A 19,778-nucleotide genomic window follows, 5' to 3' on the forward strand; every position below is an offset into this window, starting at 1 on the left:
CAGTGGCGCCAGCCTATCCAAAAACCCATCTGGCCCCAGTACGTTACCCATTTGCATCTTCCTTATCGACATCCGGACATCCTCAATCCCCACTGGCTCCTCCAGCCGCTCCAAGAACTCCCTCATATCCGACTCATCCCCCGGAGACTCCGACCTATACAACCTCTGATAAAACTCCTCAAATATTCTGTTCACCTGCTCCGGCGCCACCATCAGCCCCTACGCCCCATCCCGGATCTGAACAACCTCTCGTAAGGCCGCCTGTCGGCGAAGCTGTCCCATTGGCAGCCGACTAACTCTCCCTGCAGGCAAAAGGTCAAACTGCGTCTGCTGCCTACCTCAACTGGCATACTGCTTTCCCTATGACAAAAGGTCAAACAGCGTCTACAGTTCCTTCCTACTGATCAAAAGCCCCGGATGGGGATCCTCTTCCATATACCCATCAACTTCCAAGATTCCAGCCACTCCTCCCTTACCTCCCTATTCCCCTGCGCCTTACACGAGACAATCTCACCCACCATCACCTTCACTGCCTCCCAAACCACCGATGGTGAGACCTCCCCATTCTTATTAAACCCCACATAATCAACTTTGCCATCCTCACACAAAAACTCAGATCTACAAGCAGCCCCACATCCAACCTCTGTGAAATGAGAAATGAAAATTGCTTATTGTCACAAGTAGGCTTCAAATGCAGTTGTTGTGAAAAGCCCCTAGTCGCCACATTCCGGCGCCTGTTCGGGGAGGCTGGTACAGGCGCTGTCGTTTCACAGCGCCAGGGACACGGGTTCGATTCCCGGCTTGGGTCACTGTCTGTGCGGAGTCTGCACGTTTTCCCCGTGCCAGCCTCTGGGCAGGCCTCCTTTCCAGGACCACATCCACCAAATACGGAAAATGATCCAAAATGGCAACACCAAGTATTAATTTTCCATTTTCCTCACCCCCGACAACAACGACCTCCCCATAATAAAGAAGTTAATCCTCAAGTATATATTATGCACCGGTGAAATGAAGGAATACTCTCTGCCCCCTGGATGCAACAACTGTCACAATTCTGCTCCCCCCATCTCCTTCATATTGTGTGTGTGTGTGGGGGGGGGGGGGGGGGGGGGGGCACGGTGATGGCTGATAGCGGGGGGGAAGCTGAGAGACCCACAGTCCTACTGTAACGTGAAACATGCGGGGGTTGGGTGGACTGGTGAAGCGGGTGAGAGTCTTCTCATATTTAAAGAGCTTGAGAGCCAATATGGTGCTGTTGCAGGTGACCCATTTGGGTAAGACAGGTTTTCCATTTGGGCTTTGATAGCAGGGCGCGGGGAGGGAGTGTTATTAGTGGGTAAGGGAGTTAGGTTTCAGATGGAGACGGTGGTGGTGGATCAGGGGGGCAGATACGTTGCAGTAACGGCTGCTTTGGAGGGGAGGTTGGTGGTATTGGTTAGCATGTTTGCCCTGAATTGGATGATGTAAGGTTTCTGAAGATGTTGATGGCCATACCGAATTTGGATATGCATCAGTTAATTCTGGGTGGGGATTTAAATACAGTGCGGCATCCGAAGATTGATCGATCTAAGCCGTGACGGCACGGTAGCACAGTGGTTAGCACTGTCACTTCACAGCGCCAGGGACACTGGTTCGATTCCTGGCTTGGGTCATTGTCTGTGCAGAGTCTGCATGTTCTCCCCCTGTCTGGATGGGTTTCCTCCGGGTGCTCTGGTTTCCTCCCACTAGTCCCGAAAGACATGCTTGTTAGGTGAATTGGACATTCCAAATTCTCCTTCAGTGTACCAGATCAGGCACCGGAATGTGGCGACTAGGGGATTTTCACAGTAACTTCATTAAAGTGTGAATGTAAGCCTACTTGTGGCACAAATAAAGATTATAATATTATATAAAAGACTTGAGATCCCTCACTCCACCTTTTCTGGCAAGGCCCCCACCCCCAACCCGGGCCCAACCCTTGGCACAGGCACCATAGCACTGCCAACCTGGTACCCTGGCAGTGCCATGGTGCCCAGGGGCCAGAGTGCCAACCTGCGCAATGACCGACCACCTGGGAGCCTCAACTCTGTGAAATGAGAAATGAAAAGAGTAGCAAGTCCGCCCCCCCCCCCCCCCACCCCCCCCCCCCCCCCCCCCCCCCCCCCCCACCCTCACCCCCCACCCCCGAGATGCCATCACAACTGGTTCATGACTTTGTGAAGCAGTACCAAAAGGTGCCCGGTGGAGGCTGGTGAGGCCGGTGAATACCAGGCCCATAAGACCATAAGACATAGGAGCGGAATTAAGGCCATTCGGCCCATCGAGTCCACTCCACCATTCAATCATGGCTGATTTCAACTGCATTTACCCACTCTCTCTCCATAGCCCTTAATTCCTCGAGAAATCGAGGTGAATTGGGTGAGTATATATTTAAATGAGCCCAATGGTTCATTTAAATATGCATGCCTGGTTGCAAGAGCGAGATCCAGATCGTACCGCAAAATTCCGTTGAATCTCACGAGACGTTTTCGTCCCGACAAGAAGTCGGGCATGACGAGGCCGCGGAATCGCACAGGGATTTCTCTCCAGTGCAAGGAGTGGGAAGAAAGACACAGAACAGGCTGTGGGGCAGGAGCATGGTGGTGGCACTAGTTAGGCAGGTATTTCAAGGAGCTGCCACAGGCACGATGATCCAAAAGGACTCCATCTACGTTGTATCACTCCAAGGAGGAATCGGCGGAATGCTGGGTGTTTGGCGTGACCATACCAAGGGGCTCAATCTGCTACACTGTTCTACTAAGATGAGCTTCAGATCAAATATCTGCACCACCACTAAAGCTACCCACTTCTACTTCCGTTACATTGCCCAACTTCATCCCTGCCCCAGCTCATCGGCTGCTGAAACCCTCATTCATTCCTTTGTTATCTCTCAACCTAAATATTTCAACACACACCTGACTGGTTTCCCACATTCTACCATCTATAAAATGAAGGGAATCCAAATCTCTGCTGCCTGTTTTCTAACTCACACCAAATCCCGTTTCCCCTATCACTCCTCTGCTCACTGACCTACACTGGCTCCTGATGAAGCAACATACTGATTTTAAAGATCTTGCTTTCAAATCATTTCATGGCCTTCCCTATCTCTGCAATCTTCTTCAGCCCCATAACCCCCCCGAGGTATCTTCACTCACTGGGGAAAGCGGTGGTAGAGCGGTAACCAGAATAGCAATCCGGAAGCCCAGGCAACTGCTCTGGGTACACGGGATCAAATCCCACCATGGCAGCTGGTGGAATTAAAAAATGTAATTAATAAATCTGGAATTGTTTTTTAAAAAGCTGGTCTCGGAAATAGAAACTATTGCTGATTCGCGTAAAAACCCATCTGGTTGACTGACATCCATTAGGAAAAGATCTCTGACATCCTTATCTGGTCTAACCTTCATGTGACTCCATACCCAAAGCAATGTGGTTGACCCTTAAATGGCCTACTCAGGTGTATCAAAGTTTACAAAAAAAATAAAACCGGTTGGATCACCCGGCATCGACCTCGTAACTGAAAACGATAACAGCACAGCCCTGCTGACCCTGCAAAGTCCTCCTTACTAACATAACTTGTGACAAGATTGGGAGAGTTGTCCCAAAGACTGGTCAAGTAATCAAAGTGACACAGCCATACTCACAGATAATGTCCCAGACGCTAGCATCACCAGAGGAGACAGCAGTGGTATACAGTGGGGAAGGAAACCTCCTGCTCCTTAACACCGACCAACTCCCCCAGCTGATGAATCAATCAGTACTCCTCCATGTTGAACACCACCTCGAAGATGTACTGAGGGTGGCAAGGACACAGAATGTAATCCGGATGGGGGAGCTGGCCGAGTCCTAAAGGGGTCGGCAGCAGCTGGTGAGGGAATCAACAAGAGAGAAAAATCTATTTGACCTCATCCTCATCAATCTACATGTCCCAGATGCCTCTGAACATGCCTGTGCCATGCAGAGACCAAGTCCCATCCTCACATTGATCATACCCTCCATCATGTTGTGTGGCACTACCACCAAGCTAAATGGGATAGGTTTCAAACAGACCAAGGGCCTGTGGGCTATCAGCAGCAGCAGAATTGTATACATTCACAATCTGTAACCTCATGGTCCACTCCCATTAAGCCAAGGGACCAGCCCTGGTTCAAAGAAGAGTGCAAGAGGGCATGCCAGAAGCAGCACCAGGCATTGCTAATAAAAATGAGGTGTCAACCTGATGAAGCGACAATACAGGATTCCTTGCATGCCAAACAGCAGAAGCAGCATGCAATGGACAGAGCTAAGCAATCCCACAACCAACAGATCAGATCCGAGCTCTGCAGACTTGCCACATCAAAGATCCCCATCCTCAATGATGGGGGTGCCCATCAGTACAAAAGACAAGACAGAAGCATTTGCAACCACCTTCAGCCAGAGTACCGAATAGACAATCCATCTTGGCATCCTCCCCAGCATCATAGATGTCAGTTTTCAGCCAATCTGATTCATGTGATATCAAGAAATGGCTGAAGGCACTGGATACTGCAAAGACTATGGGCCCTGACAATATTCCAGCAACAGTACTGAAGACTTGTGCTCCAGAATTAGTTGCACCCCTAGCCAAGCTGTTCCAGTACAACTGCAACACTGGAATCTACCCGGCAATGTGGAAAATTGACCAGGTATGTCCTATCCACAAAAGTCGCACAAATGCAACCCGGCTAATTATTGTGATGGATGGGGTTGTTGCAGTTGTATCCGGGTACTTACTCAGCAACAACCTGCTCATTGATGTTCAGATTGGATTCTGCCAGGACCATTCAGCTCCTGACCTTATTCCAATCTTAGTTCAAATGTGGACAAAGGAGCTGAAATCAAGAGGCGAGGTGAGAGTGACTGCCTTTGACATCAAGGCAGCATTTGACCAAACATGACATCAAGGAGCCCTAGAAAACAGGGGTCAATTGGAATAAGGGGGAAAATTCACCACTGTTGGAGTCGTACATAGTACAAAGGAAGAGGTTGTGGTTGTTGGAGGTCAATCATCTCAATTCCAGGATATCACTGCATGGGTTCCCCAGACTAGTGTCCGAGGTCCAACCATCTTCAGCTGCTTCATCAATGACCTTCCTTCCATCAAAAGGTCAGATATGGGGATGTTCACTGATGAATGCACGGCGTTCAGCACCATTCGTGAGTCCTCAGCTACTGAAGCAGTTCATGTCCAAATGCAACTAGACCTGGGCAATGTCCAGTCTTAGGTTGACATGTGGCAAGTAACATTTGCGCTATGCAAGCCACGAAATGGTTATCTCCAGCGAGAGAGAATCTAACCATCTCCCTTTGACATTCAATGGTATTACCCATCATTGAAGCCTCCACTATCAACATCCTAGGGGCAGCATGGTGACACAGTGGTTAGCACTGCTGCTTCACAGCGCCAGGGACCCGGATACAATTCCAGCTTGGGTAACTGTCTGTGTGGAGTTTGCACTTCCTCCCAGTGTCTGCATGGGTTTCCTCCGGGTGCTCCAATTTCCTCCCACAGTCCAAAGATGTGCAGGTTAGGTGGATTGGCCATGATAAATTACCCCCTCGTGTCCAGAAAGGTTGGGTGGGGTTATGGGGATGGGGTAGAGGCATGGGCCTGGGTAGTGTGCTCTTCCCAAGGGTCAGTGCAGAATCGATGGGCCAAATGGCCTCCTTCTGCACTGTAGGGATTCTATGATTGACCAGAAACTGAACTGGACTAGCCATATAAATACGGTGGCTACAAAAGCAGGTCAAAGGCTAACAGTCCTGCAGCAACTAATTCAACTCCTGACTCCCCAAAGCCTGTCCACTATCTACAAGGCACAAGTCAGGAGTGGGAAGGAATATTCTCCATTTGCCTGAACAAGTGCAGCTCCAACAATACTGAAGACGCTTGACACAAAGCAGCCTGCTTGATTGGCACACCATCCACCATCTTCACCATTCACTCCTTCCACAAGCAACATAAAGTAGCAGCAGTGTGTACCATCTACAAGTTGCACTGCAGCAACTCACCATTGCTCCTTTGACAGCGCCTTCCAAACACGCAACCTCTACCACCTAGGTCAAGGGCAGCAAATGCATGAGAAAACCATCATCTGCAAGTTCCCCTCCAAGCCACACACCATCCTGATTTGGAAAAATATCGCCGTTCGTTCACTGTCACTGGGTCAAATTCCTGGAACTCCCTTTGTCACCGCATTATGGGTGTACCCACACCACAGGGAGTGCAGCAGTTTAAGGCAGCAGCTCACCACCACCTTCTCAAGGGCAATTAAGTGTGGGCAGGATATGCTGGTCTTGCCAGGAATGTGCAATTCCTGTGAAAGAATACAAAAAATAATAATTCTGGTCTCTCGAGTGTCTCCAATTTTAATCACTTCACCATTATTGGCCACGCCTTCTGTTGTCATGGTCCTAAGCTCTGGAATTTCCTCTCGAAAGCTCTCTGCCCCTTTTCTCCTTTGTGACAATCGTTAAAAGTTAACTCTTTTCATCTGACTGCATAGACCAGAAATGTTAACTTTGTTTCTCTCTCGATGTGCTGCCTGATCAACTGAGTTTTTCCAGCATTGTCAGGTTTTTTCATGCTCGATTGCGAGAGTATTTTGTGTTTTGTGTTGAGGGAACATAGAAATAGACTCAGAGGATTGACAGAACAAAGGGCCATTTGGCCCCTCATGTCCTTGCCAGCTCTCTTCGAGTAATTCAGTCCTGCTCCCTCACCCAATTTCTCTTTCTTCGGGTGACTTATCCGATTCCCACCTAAAAGCCACAGTTGAATCTGCCTCCACCAGTCTCAAGCAGTGAATTCCAGATCCTATCTACTCGTTATGCAAAAGGTTTTCCTCATGTTGCTGTTGGTTCTTTTACCATTCACCTTCAATCAATGTCTTCTTGATCTGAACCTTCCTGCCAACCTCCTGTTTTCCAAAACTCAACCAGAGCCGGTTTGGATCAATTCTACCGTGTTGTACTCGCCAATGAGAAGCCACAATGAAAGGCATGTAAAGGTTAAGATTCGGTGCTAATATATTGGATCATTAACTCTCGCCTGTCCCAAATCGAACTACACAGCTCCCCACTGAAATCAATAGGTAAGAAAATCTGTCAAGTTATCAGCCATGTCTCAGTGGTGGCACTCATGCCTCTAAATTAGATTCAAGTCCCACTCCAGAGATCCAAGAAGCTCTGCCCCTCTGGTTATCAATCCTCCTGCCAGTGCAACCAGTTTGAAACAACTTTTTTTAAAAGAAAAGATGTAGAAAATCAGAAAAAGAATATTGAAAGTGTAAATTAAAGGCAAAGGAGCATTCATAAAATGAAGCTTGAATTCATTAAAAGCACTGCTGTCCCATATCCTTGCCTGTACCAAGACCTGCTCACCCTGAATCCGAATGCTGATCTACATTGGTTCCCGGACCGCTCATTTTAAAAAATTCACCTCGCTGTTTATGGACTGACCTGATTAACACTACACCCCTATATCCTTCACCTGATGCCGGTGTTTATGTAGTTACATTGTGCACCTTGTGTTGCCCTATTATGTATTTTCTTTTATTTTCATGTACTTAATGATTTGTTGAGCTGCTCGCAGAAAAATACTTTTCACTGTACCTCGGTACACGTGACAATAAACAAATCCAATCCAAATCTCTTTACAGCCTTGCCCCTCCCTAACCCTGCAACACCCTCCAGCCACCCAAGATCCATACGCTCCTCTGATTCTGAACTTGTGGGCAGCACACTTCATCAACCCACCACTGGTGGCATGTGTTCAGTTGTTTAGAGCTTAAACTCTAGAATTTGTTGTTAATACCTTTCTGCACCTCTCTCCTTCGGGATGTTCCTCAAAGCCAAACGTTAACCAAGCTTTAGGTCACTTATTTTAATTTCTTCTTATGTGGCTCGGGGTTGAATTTTGATTACGTATCTGTGAAGCGACTTTCGACATTTCATTATGTTACAGGCACGGTATGAATGTAAGTTGGTCTTATTGCTGCTGCCACCTCTCCAACATGCTTGCATCCAAGCAGGAAGGGGAGGAAATCTTTCACAGGGCTTGATCAAGGTCAGTTCGAGCCAACCAAGTGTGAATGTCCAATGACTGAGTGTCAGAATCTTCCCCAGGATTAAACCTGCAGCCACTAATGTGCCCCTGCCTCCCCATGGTTACCTAATGTGGGTTGCTGGTAAAGATTCTAGTTGTCGTGATAGGAAGAGTTCTCGGTGTTTTAGCTGGTGTCGCTCATTCTCCGATAGATCCTGTAGTTCGGTGTTCTCCATCTCTTCTTCCACTTCCCCTGCACAAAGATCAAAGATGCTGGGTTAGAGCAATCATCTCCCACTCTACTGCTATTACACAATATTACACATATCAGTCCACATTTATCCAATTCATAACAAACATAAGCTCCAGGTACAGCCTTCATCACCACTCCCTTAAGTCCAAGGGACACAGACTTGAACGGAAACGGTGAGCAATTAGTTTAGCCATTCACCGCCACATTTGATTGGACCACATGAAGCACTATCGGGCCCAGCTCTCATCTACTAAAACTTCTCACTATTTCAGATCATCCTTGAATGTTCAAATAACCACCGTCTGCTTATTTCTACTGCAAATTCCCCTGTCATCGCCACCCTCACCTTCAGCCAGTGTCAAGAGCTCATGGACCTCTTTGTCACCTACATTGAGGCTATCTGATCAGCTACCTCTTCACATCCCTTCCTCCCCACTAACCCACTGGGTCAAACTTCTTCAAAGTTCCCTGCGCCTCAGGCTCGAGAAAGGTATTCCATCTAGTGTTATGACCGCAATGGGAGAAGTGTGCAGTTGCTTTAGCACCACTTCAGGTCACACCATTAGTTTAAAAGTTTAATTCATTCACCAAAATGACCAGTTATTTACCATTGCTGTGGTTAGACCCGAAACTTTAACCAGGCTTCTTTCAATAAACTCAGAATGATTGATTTATTGTAAAACAACTTATTTTTCAAAACAAGTTGCAGGAACTGGTTAATGTACTTTGGAAGTACAACTATTTATCCCATTTCAAAGATGCCCTAGCATGCGCGCGCATACAAACAACCACGGGATAAATAGATAGGGTCTCTGTAGAGAAGGCTTTGGAGGTTAGGCTTTCCAACATAAAAGATAAAGCTGGCAGTGTTTTGTTCAGGGGTTCCCTCATGTGAAGATAGGCTGGGCCCCGGAGATCTCTCGAGGTTCTCACCAATGGAGTTTGGTGTGAATGAGAATATAGAGATGGATCAGTTCTTCTTGTCTCACCTTCGTAGGTTTCCAAATACAGACAAGTGTTTGGGTCCTTCCTGATGATTCCCTTATTTCCCCTATATTTATTTTTGCCGTTATCACTTTGATCCATGGATGCTTGATGGACATATATCTTTAAGTCAAGCAGTGGAGAGAATGAGGAATTCAAAAAGTTGCAATTTAATATATGGTGTTAGTTTTTGAGCAACAGAACTGAGTCATTGTGGCACCTCGGAGATGGGGTGGTACTCAGCTCGGTTGGCTGGTGGCCAATGAATGGGCCAAAAGGCCATATTCTGACCAGTAACAGATAGTGATTGAGTCTTACTCGAGTGGGATTATTTCCAGAGATTCAAGGTCACCAGAGTTGGAGATCTGAACACAAAGAAACAAGGAACTGCTCTTTCTCTTCTCCCTCTCTCCAGAAATGCTGTGAGCTGCTGTATTTCTGAACCTACAGAGAGCCTGAATGAATGAAGTCCATAGGAGGTTCACAAGGATGATCCCCAGAATGAAGGACTTGTCATATGAGGAGCAGTTGAGGATTCTGGGTTAGTACTTGAAGGAGTTTAGAAGAATGAGGGGGGATCTCATTGAAACCTACTGGATACTGAGAGGCCTAGATAGAATGAATGTGGAGAGTATGTTTCCACTAGTAGAGGAAACTAGAACCCGAGGGCACAGCTTCAGGCTAAAGGGACCACCCTTTAAAACTGAGATGAGGAAGAATTTCTTCAGCCAGAGGGTGGTGAATCTGTGGAACTCTTTGCCGCAGAAGGCTGTGGAGGCCTAGTCATTGATTGTGTTTAAGACGGAGATAGATAGGTTCTTGATTACATAAGAACATAAGAACTAGGAGCAGGATTAGGCCATCTGGCCCCTCGAGCCTGCTCCACCATTCAATGAGATCATGGCTGATCTTTTGTGGACTCAGCTCCACTTCCCGGCCCGAACACCATAACCCTTAATCCCTTTATTCTTCAAAAAACTATCTCCATCTTAAAAACATTTAATGAAGGAGCCTCTACTGCTTCACTGGGCAAGGAATTCCATAGATTCACAACCCTTTGGGTGAAGAAGTTCCTCCTAAACTCAGTCCTAAATCTACTTCCTTTTATTTTGAGGCAATGCCCCCTAGTTCTGCTTTCACCCGGCAGTGGAAATAACCTGCCCGCATCTATCCTATCTATTCTCTTCACAATTTTATATGTTTCATAAGAACCCCCCCTCATCCTTCTAAATTCCAACGAGTACAGTCCCAGTCTACTCAACCTCTCCTCGTAATCCAACCCCTTCAGCTCTGGGATTAACCTAGTGAATCTCCTCTGCACACCCTCCAGTGCCAGTGCGTCCTTTCTCAAGTAAGGAGACCAAAACTGAACACAATACTCCAGGTGTGGCCTCACTAACACCTTATACAATTGCAGCATAACCTCCCTAGTCTTAAACTCCATCCCTCTAGCAATGAAGGACAAAATTCCATTCGCCTTCTTAATCACCTGTTGCACCTGTAAACCAACTTTTTGCAACTCATGCATTAGCACACCCAGGTCTCTCTGCACAGCAGCATGTTTTAATATTTTATCACTTAAATAATAATCCCTTTTGCTGTTATATCTACCAAAATGGATAACCTCACATTTGTCAACATTGTATTCCATCTGCCAGACCCTAGCCCATTCACTTAGCCTATCCAAATCCCTCCGCAGACTTCCAGTATCCTCTGCATTTTTTGCTTTACCACTCATCTTAGTGTCGTCTGCAAACTTGGACACATTGCCCTTGGTCCCCAACTCCAAATCATCTATGTAAATTGTGAACAATTGTGGGCCCAACACTGATCCCTGAGGGACACCACTAGCTACTGATTATCAACCAGAGAAACACCCGTTAATCCCCACTCTTTGCTTTCTATTAATTAACCAATCCTCTATCCATGCTCCTACTTTCCCCTTAATGCCATGCATCTTTATCTTATGCAGTAACCTTGTGTGGCACCTTGTCAAAGGCTTTCTGGAAATCTAGATATACCACATCCATTGGCTCCCCGTTATCTACCGCACTGGTAATGTCCTCAAAAAATTCCACAAAATGAGTTAGGCATGACCTGCCCTTTATGAACCCATGCTGCGTCTGCCCAATGGGACAATTTCCATCCAGATGCCTCGCTATTTCTTCCTTGATGATAGATTCCAGCATCTTCCCTACTACCGAAGTTAAGCTCACTGGCCTATAATTATGCGCTTTCTGCCTACCTCCTTTTTTAAACAGTGGTGTCACGTTTGCTAATTTACAATCCGCTAGGACCACCCCAGAGTCCAGTGAATTTTGGGAAATTATCACTAGTGCATTTGCAATTTCCCTAGCCATCTCTTTTAGCTCTCTGGGATGCATTCCATCAGGGCCAGGAGACTTGTCTACCTTAAGTCCCATTAGCTTGCCCATCACTACCTCCTTAGTGATAACAATCCTCTCAAGGTCCTCACCTGTCATAGCCTCATTTCCATCAGTCACTGGCATGTTATTTATGTCTTCCACTGTGAAGACCAACCCAAAAAAACCAGTTCAGTTCCTCAGCCATTTCCTCATCTCCCATTATTAATCTCCCTTCTCATCCTCTGAAGGATCAATATTTACCTTAGCCACTCTTTTTTTGTTTTATATATTTTTAGAAACCTTTACTATTTGTTTTTATATTCTGAGCAAGTTTACTCTCATAATCTATTTTACTCTTCTTTATAGCTTTTTTAGTAACTTTCTGTTGCCCCCTAATGATTTCTCAGTCCTCTAGTCTCCCACTAATCTTTGCTACTTTGTCTGCTTTTTCCTTCAATTTGATACTCTCCCTTATTTCCTTAGATATCCACGGTCGATTTTCCCTCTTTCTACCGTCCTTCCTTTTTGTTGGTATAAACCTTTGCTGAGCACTGTGAAAAATCGTTTGGAAGGTTCTCCAATGTTCCTCAACTGTTTCACCATAAAGTCTTTGCTCCCAGTCTACCTTAGCTAGTTCTTCTCTCATCCCATTGGAATCTCCTTTGTTTAAGTACAAAACACTAGTGTTTGATTTTACCCTCCAACTGTATTTTAAATTCCACCATATTATGATCGCTCCTTCCGAGAGGATCCCTAACTATGAGATCCTGAATCAATCCTGTCTCATTACACAGGACCAGATCTAGGACCGCTTGTTCCCTCGTAGGTTCCATTACATACTGTTCTAGGAAACTATCGCGGACATATTCTATAAACTCCTCCTCAAGGCTGCCTTGACCGGCCTGGTTAAACCAATCGACATGTAGATTAAAATCCTCCATGATAACTGCTGTACCATTTCTACATGCCTCAGTTATTTCTTTGTTTATTGCCTGTCCCACCATAATGTTACTATTTGGTGGCCTATAGACTACTCCTATCAGTGACCTTTTAGCCTTTCTATTCCTGATTTCCACCCAAATGGAATCAACCTTATCCCTCATAGCACCGATGTCATCCCTTACTATTGCCCGGATGTCATCCTTACATAACAGAGCTACACCACCTCCCTCACCATCCCGAATAGTTTGATACCCTCGGATATTTAACTCCCAGTCAGGACCATCCTTTAACCATGTTTCAGTAATGGCCACTAAATCATAGTCATTCACGATGATTTGCGCCATCAACTCATTTACCTTATTCCGAATACTATGAGCATTCAGGTAAAGTACACTTATGTTGGCTTTTTCACCTCTGTTCTGAATCTTAACACCTCGATCAGTAACCTCTCCTAAGTTATATTTCCTCTTAACCTTTCTCCTAATTTTCCTCGTCATTGAACCCATATCTTCATGTAACAACCTGCCGCGTCGCTTACCATTAATGTTTTTACTTCCTGTTTTATTCCTTTTAGTATTCCTGGTCCTATTCACTGAGCTCCCCTCTGTCACTGTACCTTGTACTGTCGCCCTTTTTGATTTTTGACTATGGTTTCTCTGCCTTACACTTTCCCCCTTACTGCCTTTTGTTTCTGTCCCTGTTTTACTACCTTCCATCTTCCTGCATCGGTTCCCATCCCCCTGCCACATTAGTTTAAACTCTCCCAACCAGCTCTAGCAAACACCCCGCCTAGGATTAATAAGGGAATCAGGAGCTATGGGGGGAAGGCAGGAGAATGGGGATGAGAAACAGCCATGATTGAATGGTGGAGAAGACTCAATGGGCAGAATGGCCAGATTCTACTCCAATGTATTGTGGTCTTACAGTGAAAACCATTACAGATTGGAAACAGAAATCTTGAACTTAAAGCCTTGAAGGAAATGTGCTGAAAGACAACTGTCGAAACAAAGACTATTCATCATTTTACTTATTCTTTTCACCCCTCTCTTGCCCTCTGTGTTTGTTTGTCACGCGCGCATGTGTGTGTGTCTACATAGACGGAGGAATTAGGAATTAAATAATAATTAACCACTTGTATTTGCTGCATAATTAATTACAGTTCTTGTTATAAATTAAAAGCAACTCTATTTAAATTTACAAACCTAGTGACTATAATTATCGGGCAGCCAAGGGCCAAAATCTTCGGGTATTTTTCGAAGAATTATTGGTTAATTCAATTGTGTTGTGACTCGAGGTCATGGGGGGCTGGAATCGACCACGCCCTAGCCCAGCGTGTCGTAACACAAGTTACTCTCAGATGAGGATTCTCAGACAGCAGGTTGACAACCACACACGGAATTCAGGTAAAGCAGGGAGTTCGGGCAGCCTTCCTTCTCAGCCTATTCCCCAAACACAGATTTTCAAAACCACTGGCCCAAAACTTAAAAGCTTGTCTCTGCCATGTGATTTCCAGTAATTCACTAGCCTTTGCCAGTTTTCCACCCATCAATTAAAGTGATTGTTGTTCAAAACAACAAATAGCTCAGAACCCCTTGAGTGCCATGCTGGTCAGGTGATTTCTTGGGAAAAGGCAGGCTTGCTCCTAGTCCAAAGCTGAACTTATGACCCTTCTTTAAAAAAAAAACTCCAGGTCAGCATCCAAGTGTTCAGATAGTGCCAAAAGAGAAAATGCTGGAAAATCTCAGCAGGTCTGACAGTATCTGGAAGGACAGAAAAGAGCTAAAGTTTCGAGTCCAGATGACCCTTTATCAAAGCTAAAATACATAGAAAGTGGGAGATATTTATATTGTGGGGTGAGGGATTGAAAGATGAGTCATAGCCACAGAAACCAAGGGAAAAGAGTGCTAATGGCAGTCATGTCTTTCCATATTTTAAAAGAAAAATATAATTTTGAAAGTTAGGATTCCAACACCAGTTTCTCACCAATCTCCCCATAGGCCTTCTTCGAGCCCATATGGTCCTTGAAACACCAACCTTTCCCTCAGCTCTATTCCCACTAAACTACTCATCAACCAACTTCCTTTCCTGGCCCCATGGTATCATAGTAGATTCCGTGGCCAAGAAGGAGTCCAAAACGAGAGGCGTAAAGAAATCTATTTTATTGCAAAGCAAACTTCATACACAATGCACTCGTCATGGGGCTCCTTTCACCTCAGGCTTCCTTTCACCTGAGGAAGGAGCAGCGCTCCGAAAGCTAGTGATATCGAAACAAACCTGTTGGACTTTAACCTGGTGTTGTAAGACTTCGTACTTATGTAGGTTGTAACAGTAGGCTACATTATTAACGATTATCTCTCACCAAGGTCCTCACCACCCTTTAAATCTGCCGTGTTTGTGCAATCATCAAAAAAACCTTAATCCCCAGTCCTTGTGAACAAATGCCCCATCTTCAATCTTCCCTCCTTCTCACAAGTTCTTAAACATATTATCCCTTCGTGAATCCGTGTCAATCTTTCCCGGAACTGCATGTTTGAATTCCTCCGATCAGGTTTCCGCCAGTTCTGCAGTACTGAAGTAATTCTTACCAAATCCTATGACTCTGATAGTGGCAAACCGTCCTCCCTCATTCTTCTCAACATGTCTGTAGCCTTTGACATGATTTTTAAAAAAGATATTTTTATTCTCCTTTTTCACATCTTCTCTCAAATTTGCACCCATCATCAAAAAATAATAATCAGTAACGAATATGATGTCAATGCCCATATTAATAACAACGATCCAATCCTCCCACCAAACCCCAAACATTAGCCAGCATGTTAACATAAACAAATGACAAAAAGGAATCAGGAATCACCCAGAGTCGCCATTAACACACACAGTCCCCTTCGGGCCCCCCACAACCCTCCCAACACCCCACCCCCTAACTAATGTTCGATGTTATCCAGTTCTTGAAAGTGCATAATGAATAATGCCCATGAATTGTAGAACCCCTCCATCCTTCCCCTCAGTTCAAACTTAACCTTCTCAAGAGTCAAGAATTCCAACAGGTCCCCCCCGCCACGCCAGGGCACAGGGTGGAGAGGTTGCTCTCCAACCCATCAGGATCCGCCTTCGGGCAATCAACGAGGTGAAGGCTACGACATCTGCCTCCAACCCAGTTTCCAATCCCAGCTGGTCCGACACCCCGAATATGGCCTCCCGAGGGCCCAAGTCCAGTTTCACATGCACCACTTTAGAGATTACCCTAAAAACCTCCTTGCAGTAATCCTCCAGCTTTGTACAGGACCAAAACATAGGAACATGATTAGCACCCCCCCCCCCTCCCTCCCCCCCCCCCCCCCCCTCCTCCATCCCACTTCCTTGGCTCAAATCTGTGGTTCCCTCGAATCGGCATTTCCCTTGACCCTGCCCCCAACCCGAAGTGTTGGCGAAACTGCCTCCAAATTCTCAATGAAGCTATTACTACCGGACTCCGAGTATTTCCTCTGGGCCATCGGGAGCGGCACTGTTGCTAGTGCTTTCAATGCCGACCCCCTGCACAAACTCTCCTCCATTCTGACCCACTGGGAATCAGCCCCTCTGACCCAGCTCCGCACCTTCTCCACATTCGCCACCCAGTAATAATACATCAGGTTCGGAAGACCCAAACCCCCTGCCTGCCTTCCCCTCTGTAGCAGCACCTTTCTAACTGTGGCCACCTTCCCTCCCCATATGAATGCAGTAATCATTCCTTCAATCTCTCTAAAAAATGCCTTTGGCAGGAAAATCGGCAGGCATTGGAAAATAACAAGAAATCGCGGCAACAGGTTCATTTTAATCGCCTGTATCCGACCCACCAGTGACAGAGGGAGACCACCCCACCTCGCCAGATCAGCTTTCACTCTCCCCACCAAACTAGAGATGTTGTACCTGCAGAGCCCCCCCCCCCCCCCACCACTCCCGGGCAACCTGCACCCCCAGGTACCTAAAGTGAGTCCCTGCCCTACGGAATGGCAGCCCCCCACCCCTGCCCCCACCCACGGCCGAGACACCACAAAATTCCCACTCTAGTCTAGATTTCGTTTGTACCCCGAGAAAGACCCAAACACCCGAAGCAGTTCCAATATTCCCCCTATTGACACACTCGGTTCCGACACGTATAACAACAAGTCATCGGCATACAAGGACACCCTATGCTCTGCGCCCCCCCTCCCCCACCCCCCGCCCCGCACTATCCCTTTCCAGATCCCCAAACTTCTTAATGCGATGGCCAATGCCTCAATCGCAAGTGCAAGCCTTTGACATGTTGACCACACCATTCTCCACCAACAGCTCCCCACCATGGTCCAGCTGGGCTGGACAGCTCCAGCCTGGTTCCATTTTTATCCAGTTGTAACCAGAGAATAACCTCCTTGTTGTTCCGCTCCCGCACCATTACCACTCGTGGCCCCTAGAATCTATGTTCGGTCCCTTCCTGTTTTTCCATCTACATGCTGCCCCTCGGTCACATCATCCAAAAACATTGTGCCTGCCCCATGGCCAACTCTCTCACTTCTTCACTCTCACTAAATTTTCAGACATCCGACACAAAATGAGCAGAAAACTCATCCAAATAAATATTGGGAAGACCAAAGCCATAGTCCCCACCACATATCAACCTCTCTCGCTCTTGTTAGGAAGTTGGAATTAAATGAAAAGTAAATAACTGGATTTTTCAAAACTGATGTTTTAGCTACACTGAGGACTTGTGAGATGTAGATTAGTCTGGTAGCAAGGTGAAACAGATACTTTGTGAACCAAAGAAGATGCCATCAGTCAAGGGACCTAGATTATAGCCAAGCCCTGTTGCAAAGCAGAGCTCTGGCAGAAAAAATCAAGCTGTTGTGCAAGAAAGAAAGCAGAGAAGTCTGGACCTCAAGTCCAGGGCAGTGGGGTACATTAAGTTTTTGATGATGCTGAAGGTGGGCACAGCACAGGCTGTTAACAGGACAATGGTCTGGCGTTCATCCTCAATAATGGCCAGAGGCCTACGGAGAGCCACCAAGTACTGCGGAAATGCCGTTGTCTGCAACTCCAGTTGACCCGTCGACAGTGTTGGATCCAAGGAAGCGACCACTCGAGAGTGTAAAGAATACAAAGATTTATTTAAAGGTTGAATGAAAACCTTATACACCATCACTCTCTGAAAGGTTTCCCACACGCGAGCCAAGGTCTTTATGTCCCGGTATGTTCCCCACGAAGGAGGATCACAGGGAACCTAATCGGCCCAATCCCGTGGCTCTCATATAGGTTTTTTAAAAAATATATATTTATTAAAGTTTTTTAACACAATTTTTCTCCCTTACAAACAATAACCCCCTCCCCCTCGTAACAAAAAAAACCCGAGAAATCGCGCAGAGCAAGATATATACATGGCAAAATGATATATTTACACAGGTTTGTACACTGGCCCTCACCCGTACGTGCCGGTTTCCCCAACCCTTCATGTTATCTCTTGCTCATCCACCCTCCCAGGCAGTCGTCCCCAGCCCCCCCAGCCCCCCCCCCCCCCACCCCCACCCCGGTTGCAGCTGCTGCTGACCGACCTTCCTCTTACTCTCCGCGAGATAGTCTAGGAACGGTTGCCACCGCCTGTAGAACCCCTGCGCAGACCCTCTCAAGGCAAACTTAATCCTCCCCAACTTTATGAACCCAGCCATATCATTTATCCAGGCCTCCAGGCTGGGGGGCTTCGCCTCCTTCCACATTAGCAAGATCCTTTGCCGGGCTACTAGGAACGCAAAGGCCAGAATTCCGGCCTCTTTCGCCTCCTGCACTCCCGGTTCGTCCACTACTCCAAATATTGCTAGCCCCCAGCTTGGCTTGACCCGGACTTTCACCACCTGAGATATTGCTCCCGCCACTCCTCTCCAGAACCCCTCCAGTGCCGGGCATGACCAAAACATATGGACATGGTTCGCCGGGCTCCCTGAGCACCTTCCACATCTGTCCTCTACCCCAAAGAATCTACTCAACCTCGCCCCCGTCAAGTGCGCTCTGTGGACCACCTTAAATTGTATCAGGCTGAGCCTGGCACATGAGGAGGAGGAATTAACCCAACCTAGGGCATCAGCCCACAGACCTTCCTCGTTCTCCTCCCCCAGCTCCTCCTCCCATTTACCCTTCAACTCTTCTACCAGTGCTTCCCCCTCTTCTTTCAACTCCTGGTGTATTTCCGACACGTTGCCCTCCCCGACCCATACACCCGAGATCACCCTATCTTGAACTTCTTGTGCCGGGAGCAACGGGAATTCCCTCACCTGTCGCCTCACAAAAGCCCTCACCTGCATATATCTAAAGGCATTTCCCGGGGGTAACTCGAAATTCTCCTTCAGTGCCCCTAGGCTCGCAAACGTCCCGTCGATGAACAGGTCCCCCATTCTTCCAATCCCCGCCTGATGCCAGCTCTGGAATCCCCCGTCCATCTTCCCCGGGACAAACCGGTGGTTACCCCTGATCGGGGACCACACCGATGCTCCCATTGCACCCCGGTGCCGACTCCACTGGCCCCAGATCCTTAGCGTGGTATACTTTGTCGGCGAGAGCAGCAGCGGTGCCGTCACCAACGCCCCCAGGCTCGTTCCTTTACAGGACGCCATCTCCATCCTCTTCCATGCCGCCCCCTCTCCCTCCATAACCCACTTGCGGATCATCGCCACATTTGCTGCCCAGTAGTAGCTCCCCAGGTTTGGCAGCGCCAACCCTCCTCGGTCCCTACTGCGTTCCAGGAACCCTCTCCTTACTCTCGGGATCTTATTCGCCCACACAAACCCCATAATACTCCTGCCTACTCTCTTAAAAAAGGCCTTAGTGATCACGATGGGAAGGCACAGAAACACAAACAGAAACCTCGGAAGGACCACCATTTTGACCGACTGCACTCTACCCGCCAGCGAGAGCGGTAACATGTCCCATCTTTTGAAATCCTCCTCCATTTGCTCCACTAACCTCGTCAGATTCAGTTTATGTAGGGTCCCCCAACTCCTGGCTATCTGGATCCCCAGATACCGAAAGCTCCCCTCCGCCTTCCTCAGCGGTAGGTCCCCTATCCCTCTTTCTTGGTCCCCCGCCTGTAATACAAAGAGCTCACTCTTCCCTACATTGCGCTTATAGCCCGAAAACTCCCCAAACT

General features: G+C 47.1%; 1 protein-coding gene across 1 annotated transcript in view; it reads right to left on the reverse strand.

Moving 5' to 3' along the window:
* LOC140397998 (metastasis-associated protein MTA1-like) overlaps positions 1-19,778 on the reverse strand; it is a 252,536-nt gene that overhangs the window by 165,110 nt on the left and 67,648 nt on the right. Inside the window, exon 3 of the mRNA XM_072486239.1 lies at positions 8,210-8,336. Coding sequence (XP_072342340.1) covers positions 8,210-8,319 — 110 coding nt within the window. The 5' untranslated portion in view covers positions 8,320-8,336. The remainder of the gene's footprint in view (positions 1-8,209; positions 8,337-19,778) is intronic.

The sequence above is a fragment of the Scyliorhinus torazame genome, chromosome 2 (assembly GCF_047496885.1).
Source record: "Scyliorhinus torazame isolate Kashiwa2021f chromosome 2, sScyTor2.1, whole genome shotgun sequence".
In the NCBI taxonomy this organism is placed as follows: Eukaryota; Metazoa; Chordata; class Chondrichthyes; order Carcharhiniformes; family Scyliorhinidae; genus Scyliorhinus; species Scyliorhinus torazame.